General features: G+C 43.3%; 1 protein-coding gene and 1 pseudogene across 1 annotated transcript in view; one reads left to right on the top strand and one right to left on the bottom strand.

Annotated features, from left to right (window-relative positions):
• Positions 1–23,822, bottom strand: part of LOC124551112 (gamma-interferon-inducible lysosomal thiol reductase-like) — a 67,113-nt gene that overhangs the window by 26,794 nt on the left and 16,497 nt on the right. Inside the window, exons 2-3 of the mRNA XM_047126051.1 lie at positions 16,776–16,952; positions 4,652–4,825 (exon numbers count right to left, since the gene is read on the bottom strand). Coding sequence (XP_046982007.1) covers positions 4,652–4,825; positions 16,776–16,952 — 351 coding nt within the window. The remainder of the gene's footprint in view (positions 1–4,651; positions 4,826–16,775; positions 16,953–23,822) is intronic.
• Positions 8,161–8,278, top strand: LOC124551393 (annotated as a pseudogene).

The following is a 23,822-nucleotide window of genomic DNA, read 5'->3' as shown; positions in this document are numbered from 1 at the left end:
AAGTATGTTGTTAAATTAACCTAATTATGTCATGTATTAGAAAATTCGACTCGTTCCACATCATTACGAAATATCGTATTCATGATCCATGGAACTAGTATTAATCTAATCTAATCTAAGCTGTCCACGAATATTTATACATTAACTAAATTATCGAGTTTGAATTGCTTATCGATAATTCTATACCTTCAGTAGCTGGCTAGTTCGTAAATTTTTAATGACGCCTCTGCTTTTGTTGCAGAAGCTGTTGTACACAATCAATGGTTGGTGACATTCGTTAATACAGTGATCTACACCTACAGCTACATCGTACTGACGGAGTGTACTTCTGGTACCACTAACTGATCCCCTGTTGCCGGCCGCTGTGGCCGAGCGGTTTTAGGCGCTTCAGTCTGGAACCGCGCGACCGCTACGGTCGCAGGTTCGAATCCTGCCTTGAGCATGGATGGGTGTGATGTCCTTAGGTTAGTTAGGTTCAAGTAGTTCTAAGTTCTAGGGGACTGATGACCACAGAAGTTAAGTCTCATAGTGCTCAGAGCCATTTTGATGCCCTGTTCCCTGTTCCACTCGCGAATGGTGCGTTTGAAGAATGATTGTCGGGAAGCCTCTGTATTAGTTCTAATTACCGAGCGAGGTGGCGCAGTGGTTAGCACACTGGACTCGCATTCGGGAGGACGACGGTTCAATCCCGTCTCCGGCCATCCTGATTTAGGTTTTCCGTGATTTCCCTAAATCGCTTCAGGCAAGTGCCGGGATGGATCCTTTGAAAGGGCACGGCCGATTTCCTTCCCCATTCTTCCCTAATCCGAGCTTGCGCTCCGTCTCTAATGACCTCGTTGTCGGCGGGACGTTAAACACTAAATCTCCTCCTCCTCCCCCTCCTATTAGTTCCAATTTCTCGAATTTTCTCATATCGTTTATTTCGCGAGATGTATGTGAGAGGAAGCAATATATTATCCGACTCTTCGAGGAAAGTGCTGTCTCGAAAGTTCAACAGTAAATCTCCCTGTTGATGCCCAACGCCTCTCTTGTAATGTCTGAGCATATCTATAACGATCCCGTGATGAAACGTGCCACTCTTTGTTGGATCTTCACTATGTCTTCTATCGGTCCTACTTGGTAAGGATTCCAGACAGATGAACAATTCTCAAGAATTGGTCAAACAAGCGCCTTATAAGCCACTTCCTTCTTGGATGAGTTACATTTTCTTAACATTCTTCCTGTGAATCTCACTCTGGCATCTGCTTTGCCTACTATTTGTTTTATGTGGTCATTCCGCTAAAGGTCGCTCTGGATAGTTACTCCTAGATATTTTACGGATGTTACTGTTTCCAGCAATTAGTTGTCAACATTGTAGTTGTGAAGCAGTGGATTTCTTTTCCTATGTATGCGCGATATGTTATATTTATTTATGTTCAGGATCAATTCTCTGCCGGTCATTATGCAATTCGGCACTGTATCGTGGCTTTGCTACTTCCTTATGCACAGCCACGTCATCTGTGATCCATCTTAGAGAGCTTCCGACGCTTTTTACTAGATCGTCTATTTATGTTTTGAGCAGTAACGGTCCTGTCTCACTTCACTGAGGTACTTCGGAAATTACATTTACATCTGTTGATTTCGTTCCGTTAAGAGCGATGTGTTGAATTCTCTCTGCAAGGAACTTTTGAATCCAGTTGCAAATCCAGTCCGATACTTGATGGGCTTGTTCTTTTTTCACTAAACGGCTGTGCGGCATGATGCCAAGAGCCTAAGCGCCGTTGTCTTCAGCACTGCGCATCTCATGGAGGTACAGAGCGAGCTGAGTTTCGCAACTACAGTGTTAAGAATTTGTCTTATCTACGAAGCTGTCCAGCCGAAACGTTATGTAATAACTTCTTTCCTTAATTACAGTCAACGATCACAGACAAATTGTCGTAAGACTTCTATGGATAATAACCAGGTCCGTAAAAAAAACACAAGAGGTCTTATATTATCCTGATTAAGCCAAAGTGGTATCGTAATGAAATGTAAACAAAGTTAGGTGTAGTAATACAATGCAGGACAGGCCACAGTGCTGAGAAAAATCACGATGTGAACTGCAGCGCTGTCACACTGACTGTATTGTAATACACAACTCTGTTTATATCTTACGATGATCCCACTTTGAAAGGAAATCAATGTTTGTGGTCATTCACAGGAATTCAAGAAAGAAATCCTATAATTCCTGGATTATGTTCGCGTCTATGTTTCAGCTTGTAAAAGGAGTCTTGTAATGTTACAAAAGTTATCTCTTCAGTGGATTTTCACAATCCTAGTAATCTAGGTGGGTGTATATCAACAGTTTTGCACGTGTTAGCGAGTAGGATTTACAAACATCTTTTCTTGAGCTAACTCCCCTTCCTCCTCCTTATGAGATCTGTGACATCCAAAAGGTAATAGAGTTCTCTTTTTGAATAAAAAAAACATATTATTAATGTACATATAACTTGACTTCATCGTCCTGACGAAATCGTTACACATAATTTTAAAATTAGGCCAGATAGAGCTAATATATATATATATATATATATATATATATATATATATATATATATATATACACTAAGATGTGCCAAGCAGCTCGTTAGAATGAAATTACAATGAAATGAACACCCTTAGTTGCTTACAGGCGTTGACATACGTCAACGGGGACAGATGAAAATGTGTGCCCCGACCGGGACTCGAATCCGGGGTCTCCTGCTTACATGGCAGACGCTCTATCCATCTGAGCCACCGAGGACACAGAGGATAGCGCGACTGCAGGGATTGATCTCTGGCACACCTCCCGCGAAACCCACATTCTCAACGTATTGTCCTGCACTACATTCGTAGTGCCCCCGACCATTATATTCATTACTCGTGGCGCATTGCCGATTCCCGTAAGAGTTCGGGCGCTGTTTGTGCATTCGCACAGAATAAGAAGATGGTCAAGTGGCCGGTGAGCCTTATATATATATACTAAGATGGTATCTGTTCTTTCGGACATGTGGGTTTCCCGGCAGGCGTGCCAGAGATCAATCCCTGCAGTCGCGCTATCCTCTGTGTCCTCTGTGGCTCAGATGGATAGAGCGTCTGCCATGTAAGCAGGAGATCCCGGATTCGAGTCCTGGTCGGGGCACACATTTTCATCTGTCCCCGTTGACGTATGTCAACGCCTGTAAGCAGCTAAGGGTGTTCATTTCATTGTAATTTAGAGCTAAAATAGTTACACTTGATTGAATGACCAATTCCTACGGTACAAAGGACGTTTAAATACAAGGGTTAAAACTTAAAATATAGAACTGAATGAAAAGTGTAGTAGTCCTCTGCAGCTGTAGTTATTTAAGTCGATTAGAGTCCTACACAACCGGTTTGGCAGCTTTTAAGTCGCATCTTCCGGTGTATATAAATGACATGTCATATTATATAGAGAACTGTTACAGAATGCCGCAGAGTAACAGTTGACGTGACTAGGTAAAGCGCTCGGCCTTCCTCAGTTGATGAAAACCATCATAAATGATGAATGTCCAGTCCCTGCGCACATCATCCCTCATGCACACTGGGTTTCCCTAGTAGACCTCCTTGTTTACTATCTGACCCTGTGGTATAAATTCGTGATGGGCAATGCCTTTGTAATCAAAAAACACGACCAATATCACCTTAATCTTTGACTGACTCATGTATACTCTTTGTGGACGAGGTCACCCTTTGCCCACCCACAGCGACGACTGCATTTTCGTTTCAGCATCATAGCTGTACACCCATGTCTCATCGCCTAATCTCCAGTCAACAAAAGCGGTACGAATTTTGCACTGACACGACGCATCTCAAGTTTTTCACTCAAAATTTAATGGCACAATTCTATGCTGATGTCCACCTCCTCAGCAACTTCCCAAACATTAAACGACGATTTCCGCGAATGACAGCACGAACGCTATTCACATGGCCATCATCTGTTGGTATGGAAGGACGTCCACGTCACAGACCGACATTCTGCCCTGTTGATAACGTTTAAACCACTCGTGGCACTGCGTGCGACTTATACAGTCCTCCCCGTATGCTTCGCTAAGCATTCGAAATGTGTCTGTGGAAGTTTTGCCAAGTTTGTAGTAGAATTTCCCATACACACGTTGTTCTTCAAGTTCCTTCAATGCACTAATCCAACGACCAGACAGTACATGTGCTTACTTCAGCGGATGTGGTTCGCTTGTTGATTGTCCGAGAGACACGAGGCAAATGGCAGTTTGTTGTCTAAACCTGCCACTAGGTGCGCTCATTAGCCGCAGCGCGCTCTCTCTGCTGTTTGGTGCGCTATTTCAAAAGTTCGTTTTTTTTAAACACGCGGCGTATGTGGAAATATAAGCATAAATAAATTCTGGAATAAATATATTAAAATATTTAAAAAATAGCAGAACAAATATGAAAATAAAGATTACTAGTGAGAGCAGCGGAATTACTTCTTTATGCCTGTTAACCTACTTTACCAATGTGATTTGTAGACATACAACAGAGGCTCATTATAGAACAGGTGAATGGAAGCATGCACTAACCTTCTGCTTTCCAATCACTCTCTGTGGTACTGTAGTTTCGTGTAGTGTTGGCAGCAGTTACAAATAGGAGAGAGAGAGAGGAATTACGCTCTGAGACTCACCTTTTCGCCAATGGCTTCAGGGTCACTCTCATCGCTCATCATACACGCTACGTAGTTCACAAGTTGCATTTTGTTTTTTACATATTTTATTGCACATGAGTGCACTTTGTTGCCTTGGCACTCCGTTGGACCGTGCTGACATACAAATTCATATCCTCTTGAAGTTTTTGTCGTCTGTGGAAATAAAAAAAATAATTAGCTTATAAAGTAGTTACTTTCTGCGATACAAAAAGTCTCTTATTTTTCGACGTCACGAACTTCAGAAGAGGGTTACTAATAACGAACCAGGTTCATGTGGTCATAAGGTACCAGTATATGTTCTTGCAAATCTTTTATGTCAACAGTTTTCACATGAACACTTACGGGACATTGTTACACAAGTGGAAAAGTACAACTGAAGCAATTTTTATAGTAGTATTCGCGGAATTCAGTGGGTCATAAAAGTTTATGTTAACGTAGTGATATATTTCACATCTTATCAAAACAACGAAAATTTTATAGATGAGACGAGGCGCCTGCGTGAAATAAATACCCACCATCAGAATTAAGCAATTTAAGTACATCTAAAGATGTTCTGGTATGGAGCCATATCGCATTTTGTTTGCTTATCATCCAGTTAAAATTCAATGTGAGACTGAATCCACGATTTTGCGGCAAAACTAACAGTACAGTGTTATAAATTAATAAGTGTCAATAAATTTTTCTGTATGTTTGAAACTAATATCATTAAAAACGCAAGAATAAAGCTTATTCTTGGTAATTTTGTACAGTGTCAACATTGTTGGATTATTTCGAAATCGAAACTATCTGCAGCTTGAGTAGACTAAATTTATTAGGTATTTTTTTATTTACATACATACATACATTAAACCTTGTTCCATAGATCATAAATACGACATTTAGTGATGAGAAACATGTCACTTTAACAAAAGTTTTCTTCACCTAAATTAATTAATTAAATTTTTTACAGTTACTACTTCATATCTAAAAATTCACCTATAGAGTAGAACGAGTTGTCATTAAGAAATTCTTTTAATTTGCTTTTAAATGTTGGTTGGCTATCTGTCAGACTTTTAATGCTATTTGGCAAATGACCAAAGATTTTTGTGGCAGCATAATTCACCCCTTTCTGTGCCAAAGTGAGATTTAATCCAGAATAGTGAAGATCATCCTTTCTTGTACTGTTGTAGCTATGCACTTCTCTTTTTTGTTTTTTTAATTGGGATGGGTTATTAATGACAAATTTCATGTGTGAATATATGTATTGCCTATGTATTGTGAATATCCTGAGTTCCTTAAATAAATGTCTGCAAAGTGATCTTGGGTGGGCTCCAGCTATTATTATGATTACACGCTTTTGTGCAACAATACTTTCTCTCTTAATGATGAATTGCGCCAAAATATGATGCCATATGAAAAGCAGTGAATGAAAATAGGCATAATAGGCTAATTTACTGATTTATTTATCTCCAAAATTTGTAATAACCCTAATAGCATAAGTAGCTGAACCCAACCATTTCAGCAGATCATCGATTTGTTTCTTCCAATTCAATTTCTCATCAGTGCACACATCCAGAAATTTTGAATATTTTGCCTTATCAACAGACTTCTGTTCATAATCTATATTTATCAATGGTGTTATGCTGTTTACAGTACAGAATTGTTTAAACTGTGTTTTCCCAAAATTTAGTGAGAGTCCATTTGCGGATAACGACTTAATAATTTTCTGAAAGACATTATTTACAATTTCCTCAGCTGATTCTTGTTTGTTGGGTGTAGTTACCATACTTGTATCAGCAGCAAAAAGAACTAACTTTGCATCTTCATGAATATAGAGTGGCAAGTAATATTAAGAACAATAAGGGGCCCAAGACTGAACCTGGTGGGACACCGTTCTTGATACCTCCCCAGTTAGAGGACTCCACTGACTTTTGCAGAGTATCTGTATTGTTAATTTCAACCTTCTGCATTCTTCCAATTAAATACGAATTAAACCATCATTTTATTTATTATTTTATTTTATTATTTGGTGTAGTTGGTTTTACAATGAAATAACATTACACCAGATTTCATCTTGGTACTGTTACTTGTTCAGGAGCCAAATAACGTATATATATGATAAATGAATCGTTTCTGGGCATACATTTGTTTGAACATTTTTACTGGTATTAGTTTAAGAAACCACTCGTAGTATCCTGACAGTCCGTTTTTCAACAGCTAGTAAATGAATATAACGATATAATCAATAAATGCCACGCTGTAAAAAATATGGACTTATACTTGAAGCTAAATGGCAATTACCCCTGTGCCAAACCAATTACTTTCAAACCGTAATTTCACTTGTTTGTCTACGTTAATTAATGTGAGTTATAAAACTGCTTTATCCGATCCCTTAAATTGTGAATACTCTGATAAGTTATCCTGTGGGGGTGTTAAAAACTGCAGCCATTTCAGCCAACCAACTTTACTTCGTAGTTCGGTTCCTGTAGTCCAGAAAGTAGATTCCATAACTCTAGGTGTTCCTCATACAAACTAATTACATGCCCAACTTCGTTGACAGTCCGCTTCCTGGACACTTACTTTATCTCTTTTCTTGCTGTAACTGTCCCGATGATGCTGGTACACATTAATCATTTGTGGACTCATGGTGCGTATGTTGCGCAACAAACAACGCGCTTCACTGTCATCCACACTAATGTAATATCGAGTGTCTTGGTGACAATTTTTTTCTCCATTGATTAATTCTATGTAATGTGTTTATGGTCTTTTTATAAATTCTTTGCAGTGTTACGCTGTTTAAGTCTAGAACTTTCGAAAAAAGGCTAACTGCTTGTGCTGTTAGGAAGTAGAATGGTGATTTCTTCGCTCAGAAACATGCCACTGCCACAAATTATGAGTCAAAACTCACAGTTTCGTGAGTACTTTCATTTTATGTGTGCAGGAGTACAGAAAAATGTACACTCATGTTCAGAAGAAACAGAACATTTTGAACGACTATAGATAGGGCGTTCACATTCATAGCACATGTACCACAGTATGTTGTGCAGAAATGGTTAGCATTTGAATCATGTCGGCCCAGTTGTTCAAGATCAACATCGATATCTCAATGCAACACCACCAACAGGTAAAATGTGCCTGCGGCTGTGTTGCCGCTGTAAACCGAAGTTAATGGAACAATGTGACTCGAGCAACGTGCAGGATGACTCACAGGCGTGCGCACGAACTGTCCAGTCGAATCAGTGAGTTTGAAAGAGGGCGCATTATGGGCAGGCGAGAATGTGGTGCATCCATCCGGAAAACTACTGCTCGTGGTACGAATTGTTTAGGCACTGCAATGGGTGTGTGCAAAATGGTTCACAGAAGGCGATAGAACAACACGAGATGGGTCAGGTCGCACCAAACAGATCACCCCCCGAGAAGATCGACACCTCATCCGAATGGCATTGCAGGATAGATCTGCGTCCTCGTCGGTTCTGGCGCAATAGTGGAACGATGTAACACATTGTAAGGCCAACAGCCTTGCCGCAGTGGTAACACCGGTTCCCGTCAGATCACCGAAGTTAAGCGCTATCAGGCTGGGCTAGCACTTGGATGGGTGACCATCCGATGTGCCGAGCGCTGTTGGCAAGCGGGGTGCACTCAGCCCTTGTGAGGCAAACTGAGGAGCTGCTTGATTAAGAAGTAACGGCTCCAGTCTCGGAAACTGACACATGACCAGAGGAGCTGTGTGCTGACTACGTGCTCCTCCATATCCGCATCCAGTGACGCCTATGGACTGAGGATGACTCAGCGGCCGGTCGGCGCGGTTGGACCTTCAAATGGTTCAAATGGCTCTGAGCACTATGGGACTTAACTTCTAAGGTCATCAGTCCCCTAGAACTTAGAACTACTTAAACCTAACTAACCTAAGGACATCACACACATCCATGCCCGAGGCAGGATTCGAACCTGCGACCGTAGCGGCCGCACGGTTCCAGAAGGTTGGACCTTCATGGCCTGTTCAGGAGGGGTTTAGTTTTTAGTTTTGTAACACATCGTAAATTATCGGGGGTGACAGTCCATTGCTGTTTATTGCGGCATGGGTTACTTGCGCGTCATCCACTTCTCTACCCACTTGTGACGATCGTGTGGAAACACGCTAGACGGCAATGGTGTATGGAACGACGTCGCTGGTGACGGGAATGGTATCAGATAGTGTATTCGCACTAATCCAGGTTCTGTTTCAAAATAATGGCCGCATTTTAGTTCGCCGCAGACGGGGGAGCGGTATCACAGTGACTACATTTGCACAAGACATACAGCGCCAATTCGGGGCCTTATGGTGTGGGGTGCTATGGAGTACAACCACAAATCACAGTTGGTGCGTGCCCAGGGCACTGTGACCAGGGTGATCTATATGAATGACATCCTGCGGCCTGTGGCCATACCCTTTCTGCACAACAACCCCAACGCCATTTTTCAGCAAGACAATGCACCACCACATGTTGCTGCATGAACACGTGCTTTCTTGGTGTCACTGGATGTCAGCCTATTGCTCTGGCCCTCCAGATCACCAGACTTGTCGCCAATTAAAAAATGTGTGGGATATGGTGAAATGCCTGGTGCATCGATGTGACCCAATGCCAACCATCATGGATGAATTTTGGAAGGAAGTGAATGCAGCATGGATGGCTATTCCACAGGATGCGGTTCGAGCCTTATACGAGTCGACGCCGTCACGCATGGAACATGTTATCAGGGCCCATGGCAGACCCAGTGGCTACTAGGCAACAAGACATGCTGAACTCAGGTGACTGCAGTGCTGATCATTTCTGGAGAACATATTAATGTGCATGTCCTGTGAATCTCTAGTCGTTCAAAGTGTTTTTTTTCCCTAAATATGAGTGTATTACCAAGATGTGGTAGCGTAAAAAATGTAAAACACGGCGCAAATTGTGGATGCAATACAGCTGCTCGGCATTCTGAGCTCTCCCTGCAATGCCAGTACAGTTGTCTGAGAGGTACCGCAAGCAGCTCTCGAGAGATGGGAATTGCCGTCTACATGGGATGTGTAAACCCGCAAAGCGCGGCTGAGACCTTGCCCACTCTCGGACACTGCGAGCGAGAGGACAGTCGGCGCTGTTTACTCGACACTTATTTCCCGAAAAAGCTTTCTGAGAGTGAAAAACCTTCGCGTATATACCCAGCCTTACTCCCGGAGTAATGGTGTTGAAAGCTGTCTGGTATGACATCAGGTCACGGTTGGTAATGATAGACAGTACAACAGTACGTCACAGACGTCCTGCGCCACCTCTCATGTGACAGTATTATCTTCGAAGCATTTTTCAACAGGACAACGCTCGTTCAGATATGGCATGCGTCTCTATGAGCTGCCTGCGAGCTGTTGAGGCACTCCAGTGGCCAGCAAGATCCCCAGATCTGTCGCCAATAGAACATGTGTGCGACCAGCTGGGATGTCAGCTCCGTTCCAATTCCAGTACCCAGGATATCAACAGTATGTCAGATCAAACCCCTTTCAGCCGTCTAAATTTCCAAATTGTTATTTTATTGGGCTGCCAGTTTTGGCGATTTATTACGCCATGTTCTGGCCCCCTGACCAACATGCAGGAAGATTCCAACCTCTGCTCCAGTCGAAATAGGGCCCAGTGTTCGGAGACTGGTATCTATAGATTTTTGAGACAGTGATCACTTCAAACATCAAAACTCTGCGGATATCAGTCTTTGAACGCCGGCCTCTGTTTCGACTAGAAAGTTGGGAATCTTCCTACATGTCGGTCAGGAGGCCTGAAGATGGCGTAATATATTTCCGAAACTGGTAGCCCAATAAAATAACAATTTGGAAATTTAGACGTCTGAAAGGTATCAGCACTGAACAGCCGAGGTCTCGCGACCATCTGCGGAATGACGGACATACAGAGACTTACAACAGTTGTTGGCCAGCTTACTTCAGGAAAGCATACAACTTCATGACACCACTCCCAACCGAATCATTGCATTCATCCAGACCAGAGGGTTTGCAACGCTATACCGATAAGTGTGCTCATACTACTAAGTTGTTTGTAAATTTGGCTTGATTTCTAATCAACAAATTAACGTCATATACCCTCTCAACACGTGAAGTTTCATTTCATTTCCTCCTGTTCTTCTGGGAGCCTGCCTTACTTTTTTCTCAGCCAGTGTATTCCAATTATTGACTCAAATTTGGTTCCTTCCTGGTGTGTTACTACATCCGTCTTCCCTGATATCCCAATAGTTAACGTCGTTCAATTAACGTTTCAACCAACTGTTCGATTCATGCCTCTTAGAAGGATTGGGTACGTCTTTGGAGGCTTCGCAGAATGGATTCTCGTTCCTTGGGTCAGGCTTATAAGCAAGGAGGCAGGGGAGTCAAGCTGTTCATGACCTTTCTCCCAACCGAGCGAGCTGGCGCAGTGGTCAGCACACTGGACTCACGCTCGGGAGGACGGCGGTTCAAACTCGCGTCCGGCCAGCCTGGTTTAGGTTTTCCATGATTTCCCTGAATCGCTTCAGGGAAATGTCGGGATGGTTCCTTAGGAAGGGCACGGCCGCTTCCTTCCCCATCCATCCCTAATCCGATGGGACCGATGACCTTTCTGTTTGGTCCCCTCTCTAGAATCAACCAACCAACCAACCTTCCTCTCCTCCCCTCCCCTCCTCCCCAAAAAAGTAAAGCACTTGTGTTGTCGCATATGTAAGTTTCCAAGTTTCTTAGCTAACTTTTGGAGAATAGAGTAGAATGAAATCTAAAAGTCTCAAAGAAACTATGAGCTCTGTTTTAACAAAGGATACTTTTAGTATTCCTGGCCAAAGTGAATGGACTTGCGGTTTGACTTACTTTGGGGAACACTGCAGTTAGTTGGAGGCATTTATTCTCAGGCTGTCATTCGATGGCAAATTCGACACGGTTCCCGAATACTCAGGTAGAAGCGGAAAACCACAGTAAGTTGAGAGAAAAAGGGAAAGAGCCTCCACTAACAAGAAAGGAACAACAGAAAGGCTCACTTCCCGAAGGTCGGTGGACACGACAGAAATAAACAGCATTCCTTTCATTTACACATTCACGTAGCCCTATGAAACGTTGTTACACTATGAGATATGGCAGCTTTGTATGTAATATTTGCCACAGTAAATGATTTTCCTGAGTATATGTATAAAGGAGACTCGTTTCCGGAGTTATACGAGTATATATTGTTAAGTGGCAAGTTCGCGTGGATAAGCGCTTCGGTGTCGGGCATTGATTGAAGTAGGTGTGTGCTGGGTGTGGAGGCCCGATTTCGGAATGCTGTTGCTGTAACTTGGCATATAGTGAAGAAGGTGATATCCTGCTATGGACTCGCGTGCGCTTCTATAGCCGGATGTTTCCGTAAGTGCGTGCAAAAATTTAAGAGGATAATGCTCCACTGAACAATTGTAGGTAGGGGGCCTGGGGTTCGGAGACTCAAGCTTAAGGAAATATAGAACTAACTCGTCTATCGCTTTGTCTAGCATTACTATTTTCCACCTTATTTACAACTAACATGTGTACAAGTTTACTTGTACTGTGCTATTCATTTACATGTGCATTCCTTATTTCCTGCAATGAAACGAGGAAGATGAGTTTGATTACTAGTAAGTATTTCCTGGTCACTGGATTGGCGGGGGGGGGGGGGGGGGGGGGGGGGCGGGGGGTCCTATTCCATGGCCTGCGAGGTCACCTGACCTGAAGATCCTTGATTATTTTCTATGGGGATATCTAAAATCTAAAGTCACTTGTGTATGAGATCCCAGTGAATACAGAGATAGAATTAGTTGCCAGAATTGCAGCTGTCTGTGGTGTAATTCGAAGCACACCAGGGTGTGTCAGAATCTTGTTCGCTTGCATTAAGGTTGATGACGGTCGGTTTCAGAACATTTTGTAAGATACAGTACAAATGGTACGTTCATTGTGTCAATGATGGTATTTTCAGTTAACTGTAACTAATGTAAGTGAAAAAGTACATAGTACTGTGATTTTATTCCTATTACCTCCTTAAGCTGTCTTCTCCAACTCTGGGTTCCCTACCTCAAATTATTCAGCAGAGCATCCTATACGTCCTGTTAAATTTCTGCACACTCTTACGGAAACACCCTGTGTTTCCAAATCTGTTTCAGTGCTCCAGGCGTATATATACGACTTGCTATGAAAAATATTTACAGCTGTTCCCTGCCACAGTTATATAGATATGTAAAATGAAATGTCGTGTGGCTAGGGCCTCCCGTCGAGTAGACCGTTCGCCTGGTGCAGGTCTTTCGATTTGACGCCACTTCGGCGACGTGCGCGTCGATGGGGATGAAATGATGATGATTAGGACTAGACAACACCCAGCCCCTGAGCGGAGAAAATCTCCGACCCAGCCGAGAATCGAACCCGGGCCCTTAGGATTGACAGTCTGCCACGCTGACCACTCAGCTACCGGGGGCGGACATAGATATGTATAACGTCTACTATACGGTCAGAGAGTCGGAGATGATTGTTGCAGAAGTATATGCGATCTAATTGTTGGAATACTGGGAATTACCCGAACGACTTATTGAATACTGAATTCTGTTTAGAGGTCATTGGTATCGCAACATTATCTAGTTGGTGTGGTGTGCTTTCCTCATTATCGGACAAAAATTACACGGCGTTAGTGCCCGTTTACAAAAGATGAGGTGCTAAGTCTTCTAAATCAAAGTGACGACTTGGACTCGATCATGCCCACTGCAGTTGACTATGGTTGGACAGACTGTGATGCCCATGAGCCGTCACAACAGATATTCAAAATATTAGTGGACGAACAAGCGCTGAACCAGGAAATGCAGAATCAGATTCAAATGGTTAAAATGCAGTTCAAATTGCAATCAAATACGTTTTCAAACGGAAGATATTGGAAAGTAACACAAATGTCCATTTTCGATACAAGTTAAACAGATAAGACTTAAAGAAACTCAGATCACTAGCAAATATCACACATTTCATGATTAAAGACCTTCTTTTGTTTCAAGGTACAAGATGTACAGAGTACAGTATTATTCGGTAGTTCGAAAAGTATAGCGTTCCACTATCGGTAAAATTCTGTGCATGGAGGATTAAAAAATGTTCAGAATAGTTTTAATACATAATACAGGGCGAAAAGCATTTAAACCGACAAACTCTGGGAGGTTTTAGAGGACATCAAAACAAATATTTTTCCCTAATATCATTTTTTCCTATGAGGAAAAACCGGTGGAGGCCGTATTACGCTCTTCAGTTGTTAGAGGCCGTATTACGATATTCAGTTGTAGAGGGCGTATTACGCTCTGCAGTTGTAGGCAACTGCTGTCCACCAGTGTAGTAGTCCACTGTCTCTGTTTACTAATGGAGCGATACTCCTGGAGTGAGTACACTGACATGCTTGGTGCGTACTACGTAGCGCACCACAACGGACGAGCTGCACAGCGGGTTTATCAACAACAATATCCTAATCGCCGCATCCCGCATCATACGACCTTTGCTGCTGTGTACCAACGTCTGCGTGAGACCGGGTCATTTAGCAGATTACCTGGACAGGGACGCCGTCGCACGGTAAGAACGCTGCAGTTTGAGGAAGCTGTCTTGCAGCATGTGGAGCGGGATCCTTCAATCAGCACTCGTGCAGCTGCACGTAACATGGGGACGAATCAGACGAATGTAAGAACAGTCCTTCGAGAACAATTGTTACGTCCATTTCACTTACAGCGTGTCCACAACCTGGAACCAGTTGGTTATCCACCAAGAGCACAGTTTTCGTAGTGTTCTTGGAACAGTGTGAAATGCATCCTACATTTCCATCCTCTGTGTTGTTTACCGATGAAGCAACGTCCGGGCGTGGTGGAGTCTTCAACATGCACAATTCGCATGTTTGAAGTGAGGATAACCCACATGCCACAGTTACTAGCGCTCATCAAGTGCGGGTCTTCGTTAACGTGTGGGTCGGTGTTGTTGGGGACTGTTTAAGTGGGCCGTATCTGCTACCTAGGCCATTAAATGGCAGGCACTATTACAATTTTCTCGCCAGAATTGCTGGAAAACGTCCCGCTCCCTACAAGACAACGCATGTGGTTCCGACATGACGGGGCGCCGGCACATTTCAGTCGTCGTGTGCGTCGATTCCTGGACCGACGGTTCCCAGAAACGTGGATTGGTAGAGGTGGTCCTGTACCACGGCCTGCTCGATTCCCAGATATGTCCCCTCTGGACGGTTTTGTTGGTTTAATTAATTTGTCGCCAGAGAAATCTTCCTCTAGCGGTTTAAATACTCCTTATAGGAAAAAATGACATTAGGGAAGAACATTTGTATTGATGTCCCCTACAACCTCCCAGAGTTTGTCGGTTTAAATACTTTTCACCCTGTATAGGGCTTAAACGTGTAAAACAGGAAAGATGTACAAATGTTGCGCTAAAGTCAATCTCATGTCTGAAAACAACAAAAACTGCTGAAGACGACGGAAACTGCTTATGGTGTCTTTATTGGATATTACTCCATGTGATTCTAAAATCCGTCACTCGAGTGAACTACCGACCAAAAAACATCGTGTGTTCCTAGTTACACTATTCTCTAGGTACTAGACTCTACCCTACTGCACGCCGCTGGAGAGGTAAAGCGTTCCTAGTGGTGAAAAAAAAATTAAAAAAACAACAACACAGGTCCTTCCCGTTTCCACGAAGAGTCATCAAACAGACGGGCAAAACTGTAGGTCTTGTTTCTGACGTCGATCTGTTGTATGATTATGGAATAATCTGTATGCTCACATAATGTAAAATTTATGGCAACTGAGAATCTTGGCAAGAATCAACATGGGTTCTGAATACGACAATCATGTGGTAGTTCTCTCTATTTTCCCACGAGATCCAGAAAGCAGTAACATCCTCTCAGGTTGATGCCGTATTCCTTGATTTCTGGACGGCTTTCAGTACAGTTCCCACTGCCGCATAATGATCAAAATAAGAGCGTACCAGACCAGCTGGGTACCAGACCAGCTGTGTCACTAGACTGATGGGTTTCTAGAGAGGGGAGGAGGGGGAAGAAGAGGCAGCTACAAAATCAACCACCCCCAACCCCGCTCCCCCAAGAAGCGAACCCCTGGACCTGTTGTTGTTGTTGTGGTCTTCAGTCCTGAGACTGGTTTGATGCAGCTCTCCATGCTACTCTATCCTGTGCAAGCTTCTTCATCTCCCAGTACCTACTGCAACCTACATCCTTCTGAATCTGCTTAGTGTATTCATCTCTTGGTCTCCCTCTACGATTTTTACCCTCCACGCTGCCCTCAAATACTAAATTGGTGATCCCTCGATGTCTCAGAACATGTCCTACCAACCGATCCCTTCTTCTAGTCAAGTTGTGCCACAAGCTCCTCTTCTCCCCAATTCTATTCAATACCTCCTTAAGAGTTATGTGATCTACCCATCTAATCTTCAGCATTTTTCTGTAGCACCACATTTCGAAAGCTATTCTCTTCTTGTCTAAACTATTTATCGCCCACGTTTCATTTCCATACATGGCTACACTCCGTACAAATACTTTCAGAAACGACTTCCTGACATTTAAATGGCTCTGAGCACTATGGGACTTAACATCTTAGGTCATCAGTCCCCTAGAACTTAGAACTACTTAAACCTAACTAACCTAAGGACATCACACACATCCATGCCCGAGGCAGGATTCGAACCTGCGACCGTAGCAGTCCCGCGGTTCCGGACTGAAGCGCCTAGAACCGCACAGCCACCGCGGCCGGCCTGACATTCAAATCTATACGCGACGTTAACAAATTTTTCTTCTTCAGAAACGCTTTCCTTGCCATTGCGAGTCTACATTTTATATCCTCTCTACTTCGACTATCATCAGTTATTTTTCTCCCCAAATAGCAAAACTCCTTTACTACTTTAAGTGTCTCATTTCCTAATCTAATTCCCTCAGCATCACCCGACGGCCTGGACCTAGGTCTGCCTAATTATTTGAGTTACTCATGCAAGTAAGAGCGAGAACCATGCTCGTGATGCTATGTGGAACCGAATCTCCTTCCTCAGGTTCGACAATCAGAGGTACCTATGGGCAGGATAGGTGCACGCAGCAAACGGTTTACTCACCTGTGCGTTTCCGTACGGGACCAGGGTGAGGTTGATCAGCTCGGGCGCCTCTGTGTAGGCGGACGCCAGCTGACCCGTGATGAAGGACTGGCAGCAGGGGCACAGCGACTCGTAGTACACCCCCACCTCCACGGGGCGCACGTAGCCCTCGGCGGTGATGACTACCATCGCCGAAGCCTGCAAAGTGGAATGTGTGCATCAGAGTGATTGCAGATCAAGCAAAATAACGTGGCACCTGCACATAGACGCTTTCTCGTTCTGAGCACTGGCTGAGTCCACCCTGCAGTTCTGAATGGGTGGGCCCCACAGCCAATTGGCTTGGCTCTGAGCACTATGGGACTTAACTTCTGAGGTCATCAGTCGCCAAGAACTTAGAACTACTTAAACCTAACCAACCTAAGGACATCACAAACATCCATGCCCTAGACAGGATTCGAACCTGTGACCGTAGTGGCTCTGCACAACTACACTCCCCCCCCCCCCCCCCCCTCCAATTTCTCGTTCACACCTCACACTTCAGCCGACTTGGTATTCCCCCTGAACACGAATAGTAATAGGGGCCGGGGGATACAAAGTGGGCTGAGGTGCGCATGAGAATCAATTGAAGACAAAGTCTGAGAAGGAATCCGTTATCATATTTTGGCATTTTACTTTACAGATCCGTCTTGATCACTCAAACTTTTACACTTCCCTATTACCAGTTTCGTCTACTGCCAGCTTCAGATGTGCTACAAACAGAAATAGGGTGTAAACAAAAAGTTCAGTTTGCTGACGCTAAATCTACAAAAGTCCTGGTGCTACATGAGAAAGATAAAAGTGTTTACATGATTAACAGCCATGCATACAAGCCAAACATACCACAAAATATCCTGATGTAGTATGAACGTCAAACTACACATGGACATTTGGAAATTTGTGGTAAGGTCTTATGGGACGAAACTGCTGAGGTCATCGGTCCCTAAGGTTACACATTACGCTAATGACGACACATACACACACACACACACACACACACACACACACACACACACACACACACACCCATGCCCGAGGGAGGACTCGAACCTCCGATGGGGGGAGCCGCTCGGACCATGACAAGGCGCCCCTGATGGCGCGGCTACCCCGCGTGGCAAACTAAACATTATTAACAGCCGTGTATACAAGCCATACATACCACAAAATATCTTGATGTAGTATCAACGTCAAACTAAACATCAAGGTACATAATAACCGTGGTGAAGATCAGAATGCGTCAGGTGTTTATACAAAAACTGAAGCTAGCAGAGGGCACTACAGCTAGAAAACGTTATTAACCAGTATCACAAATTTAATGGTTAAAAATCAGTGTGCTCAGTCATTAATTAAAATTGCTTCACATGACAAACGAGCCCCTGACAGTAAAACATGTACTAACGTACTATAGGTGGAATTAGATCCATACTTAAAATCCACATAAAAGTGCAAATCCTAATAATGTGAAGCTCCTAGCTTGGAAAAGTAAAACATACAATTGTGTAAAATCCAGTATAAAAATAAGAGCACTTTCGGTACACATTGAGGCAGAGACAAAACATTCGGCAGGAAACATTGAGAATAATATGAAAGTGTTGAATAGGGCGCCAAAGGGGCATCTACTGAACCTACTCAAGGAAATGGAGATTTATGTACACAGAAAACGGCAACTGGAATTACTGCTGAACGAACAAATGTTCAAATGTGTGTGAATTCCTAAGGGACCAAACAGCTTAGGTCATCGGTCCCTACACTTATACACTACTTAAACTAACTTAACTTAACTAGAGAAAAAGCCAGTAAAACTTAAATGGGATCTAGAAAAACTGAGGGACTGGCAAAGCGCTATGCTCATGAAACAGACAACCTAGCTAAGAATTTTCAACATGGTGGAGTAAATGAAGACTGGGATGAAATTAAACCTGCTATATACAAAGCAGCAGAAAAGATAGTTGGAAGAACTGAAGCCAAAAACAAGAGGAAATGGATTACAGCAGATATTATTGAGCTTATAGAAAACAGGAGAATATAGAAAAATGCAACTGATGAACAAAGGAAGGCTGAATACAGAAGACTAAGGTAGTTAGTTAATAGAGATGCTAGGAAAGCAAAAGAAAATTTTCTTGAAGAAATGTGCAGAGAAGTGGAAGATAATATGCAAAACGGAAGGACTGATTTAGCCTACAGAACAGCAAATCAATTTTTTAACAAACTTAAAACAAAAGTCTCAGGCACAATAGAAGATAAAGAGGGGAAAATGCTGTTTGGTGAAGACATGGTGAAGAGATGGAAAGAATACGTAGAGGAGTTGTATGCCGGAACACCTCTTTCAGAGGAATTAATAGGAAGAGAAGAGCAACCAGACGAAGATTACAAGGGAGATGACATCCTGCAAGAAGAATTTGACAGAGCTCCAAAAAAACCAAGGGACAACAAAGCAACGGGTATTGATGACATCCCTGCAGAACTAATAAAGAACGCTGGTGACAGCATGAAAATGATGCTGCTTAAACTTATTAGGTCCATCTGTAACACAGGAGAGATACCGACAGACTTCTAGAAATGTGTCATTGTTCCTATACCAAAGAAGGCAGCAGCTACAAAATGCGAACAGTACCGAACTCTAAGTCTAATATCACATGCATCAAAAATTCTCATAAAAATAGTTCTGAGGAGCATTGAAGAGAAGGTGGAGGATATGCTGAGTGAAGATCAGTTTGGTTTCAGAAGGGGATTGGGAACAAGAGAGGCGATTCTGGCTCTGAGACTCGTTGTCGAAAAGCAATTACGGAAAAATAAACCAACTTATATTGCCTCTGTAGATCTGGAAAAGGCATTTGATAACGTTATCTGGCAAGAGATGTTCAGAGTGCTGAGGAAAAGTGGAACAAAGTACAAAGACATCCGTGTGATACTCAGCTTCTATAAGAATGAGGTGCCAGTGATTAGGAACTGTCACCATGAACAAGAAGCAAATATTAGAAAAGGGGTAGGGCAAGGATGTACTCTCTCTCCTCTTATATTCAACGCTTACATCCAGCAAGCTATAGACCAAGTCCGAGAAACCACTGTGTTGTGGATCAAAATTAATGGGCAGAAGATAGACATGCTACCTTATGCAGATGATATTGCTATAGTCACGGAGACAAAAGATCTAGAGGAAGTCCTCAGAACAATGGAAAAAATTCTATTCAGTCAGTATGGAATGAGAATAAACAAGAAAAAGACTAAAGTGATGGTATACAATACAGGAGCAGAATATGAACCTCTGAGAATGAGAATTGGAAGAGAGGAGCTGGAAGTGATAGAGAAATTTACTGACCTGGGAAGCAAAATCACAAGATATGGTAGAAGCCGGAAAGAAATTGCGACCAGAATACAAAAGACCAAAATTGAATTTAATCGGAGAAGGAACTCACTCACCAGCAACATCAGTGTGAAAATAAGGAAACGTATCATGAAAGGTTTCATTTGGAGTGTAGCCCTATACGGATGTGAAACTTGGACAATTGGAAGAGAAGAGAGAAGACGGCTAGAGGCCCTGGGGATGTGGCGCTATAGAAGGATGATGAAGATCAGCTGGAGAGACAAAGTAACAAATGAAGAGGTGCTTAGAAGAGTACAGGAAACCAGATCTCTGTGGAGGCACATCCAAACAAGAAGAGACAAACTTGTAGTGCACATACTACAACACAACAACATCACTGGAACAATAGCAGAAGGAGCTATTGAGGGAAGGAATCGGCGGTGGCGACCAAGGATATCATACATGCAACAGATCATGAATGACGTTGGATGTAACACATACAGGGTGTTTCAAAAATGACCGGTATATTTGAAACGGCAATAAAAACTAAACGAGCAGCGATAGAAATACACCGTTTGTTGCAATATGCTTGGGACAACAGTACATTTTCAGGCAGACAAACTTTCGAAATCACAGTAGTTACAATTTTCAACAACAGATGGCGCTGCGGTCTGGGAAACTCTATAGTACGATATTTTCCACATATCCACCATGCGTAGCAATAATATGGCGTAGTCTCTGAATGAAATTACCCGAAACCTTTGACAACGTGTCTGGCGGAATGGCGTCACATGCAGATGAGATGTACTGCTTCAGCTGTTCAATTGTTTCTGGATTCTGGCAGTACACCTGGTCTTTCAAGTGTCCCCACAGAAAGAAGTCACAGGGGTTCATGTCTGGCGAATAGGGAGGCCAATCCACGCCGCCTCCTGTATGTTTCGGATAGCCCAAAGCAATCACACGATCATCGAAATATTCATTCAGGAAATTAAAGACGTCGGCCGTGCGATGTGGCCGGGCACCATCTTGCATAAACCATGAGGTGTTCGCAGTGTCGTCTAAGGCAGTTTGTACCGCCACAAATTCACGAAGAATGTCCAGATAGCGTGATGCAGTAATCGTTTCGGATCTGAAAAATGGGCCAATGATTCCTTTGGAAGAAATGGCGGGCCAGACCAGTACTTTTTGAGGATGCAGGGACGATGGGACTGCAACATGGGGCTTTTCGGTTCCCCATATGCGCCAGTTCTGTTTATTGACGAAGCCGTCCAGGTAAAAATAAGCTTCGTCAGTAAACCAAATGCTGCCCACATGCATATCGCCGTCATCAATCCTGTGCACTATATCGTTAGCGAATGTCTCTCGTGCAGCAATGGTAGCGGCGCTGAGGGGTTGCCGCATTTGAATTTTGTACGGATAGAGGTGTAAACTCTGGTGCATGAGACGATACGTGGACGTTGGCGTCATTTGGACCGCAGCTGCAACACGGCGAACGGAAACCCGAGGCCGCTGTCGGATCACCTGCTGCACTAGCTGCGCGTTGCCCTCTGTGGTTGCCGTACGCGGTCGCCCTACCTTTCCAGCACGTTCATCCGTCACGTTCCCAGTCCGCTGAAATTTTTCAAACAGATCCTTTATTGTATCGCTTTTCGGTCCTTTGGTTACATTAAACCTCCGTTGAAAACTTCGTCTTGTTGCAACAACACTGTGTTCTAGGCGGTGGAATTCCAACACCAGAAAAATCCTCTGTTCTAAGGAATAAACCACGTTGTCTACAGCACACTTGCACGTTGTGAACAGCACACGCTTACAGCAGAAAGACGACGTACAGAATGGCGCACCCACAGACTGCGTTGTCTTCTATATCTTTCACATCACTTGCAGCGCCATCTGTTGTTGAAAATTGTAACTACTGTAATTTCGAAAGTTTGTCCGCCTGAAAATGTACTGTTGTCCCAGGCATATTGCAACAAACGGTGTATTTCTATCGCTGCTCGTTTAGTTTTTATTGCCGTTTCAAATATACCGGTCATTTTTGAAACACCCTGTACGTGGAAATGAAGAGGAAGGCAGAAGAGAGGAATGGCGCTCCGCTGCAAACCAACCTCAGGGTTGAACACTAAAAGAAGAAGAAACTAACTTATGCTACGAACAAAACACACCACCATGCCCGAGGCAGGACTCGAACCTCCGGCGGAAGGGGCCGCGCGCTGAACGAACAGAATGAGTTTAACCTGACTGCTTATTCAGAAAACTACTGGTTTGACCAGTTGAGCAGCGTCGAGCGTCCCAGCGGATTGGCGTGCGGTCGTGTGCGCCGGCCGCCGCCGGCGAGGAGACTGGGCCCTCCTCCGCAAGTTCCGCCGCAAGAAAACAAGAACGTCAAACAGAGAAGCCACGGCTTGTCGCCATTGAGACCACACTCCAGATGTTTAATCGACTATCGATTTTTAATTTTTAATTAATAGTCACTGCTTCGTTAATTACTTTACAATTACGTTTAAGGTAATTGATCTGTCAGGCTGGAAGATTTTATTTTATAGGTGTTTTTAATCTTATACCTTTTATACTTGCTTCGTACAACTGTATGTTTTACCCTGGCAGGCTAGAAGCTTCACATTATTAGTATTTGCACTTTTTATGTGCATTTTAACTATGGATCCAATTCCACTTGAAGTATGTCAGTACATGTTTTATTATGAGACGCTCGTTTTGCCATGTGAAGTAATTTTAATTACTGACTACGCATACCACATTTTAACCATTACAATTGCGATACTGGTTAATCATGTAGCCCAGTTATAGTGATTTCTGCTGGCCTCTGTTCTTTCGCTTAAATACCAGAGGCATTCTGAATATCGCCAGCACTTACTATGTATTTACATGTTTAGTTTGAAGTTGATACTACATCAAAATATTTAGTGATATGTATGGCTTGTATGCACGGCTGCTGATTCTGTAAACACTTATCTTTCTTATGTAGCCCCAGAGCTTTTATAGATTTAGCGTCAGCAAACTGAACTTAGTTGGTTAAATCCTGTTTTTGTTTGTAACACTTCTGGAAATAGCAATAGCCGAAACTGGTAATAGTGAAGTGTGAAAGTTTGAGTGATCAAGACGTACCTGTAAAATAAAGTGCCAAAGTATTATTACGGCTTCATTTTCAGACTTGATGCCTTCAATTGATTCTCATGCACGCCTCAGCCCGATTGGTACTCCGCCCCCAGTACTGGTGGAGTTCAGGGGAATACCAGGCAGGCTGAGGTGTGAACGGGAACTTGGACTGGGAGTAGTTCGTGCAGTTGTCCAGAGCGGCTGTGCCAGGATGGTGTAGTGGTTAGTGGTTAGCGCATCTGCCTGGTGAGGAACGGAGAACAGACCCGGCTTGTTATTCCACCTTGATACAAATTTTCGTTCGTCGCTCCAGTCTGCATATATACACCATAGATGTCTGAGACTTGAAAACGTCTCTGGAACCATTTGGTTTCATTTGTTTAAATTTTTGTCGAAAAAGTCAAACAAGGAAGCCAAAATCTCATTAAAAGCTGTGTTTGAGAGGGTTACACGAACAGTTAGCTGTTTCAATTACTCAATAAAGAGAATAAATAACGAGTGGGGAAAACGGGCTGCAAGTACCGTCCGAGAGTTACCTACGCTCATGCTCATAAATTAAGGATAATTGCCGAATCTGGTGCCACACAATGCGGCACTAAACAAAACTGGCACTA

This window comes from Schistocerca americana, chromosome 9 (genome assembly GCF_021461395.2).
Source record: "Schistocerca americana isolate TAMUIC-IGC-003095 chromosome 9, iqSchAmer2.1, whole genome shotgun sequence".
In the NCBI taxonomy this organism is placed as follows: Eukaryota; Metazoa; Arthropoda; class Insecta; order Orthoptera; family Acrididae; genus Schistocerca; species Schistocerca americana.
Note: the sequence above shows the minus strand (reverse complement) of the source record. Positions and strands in the feature narration are given on the sequence as shown.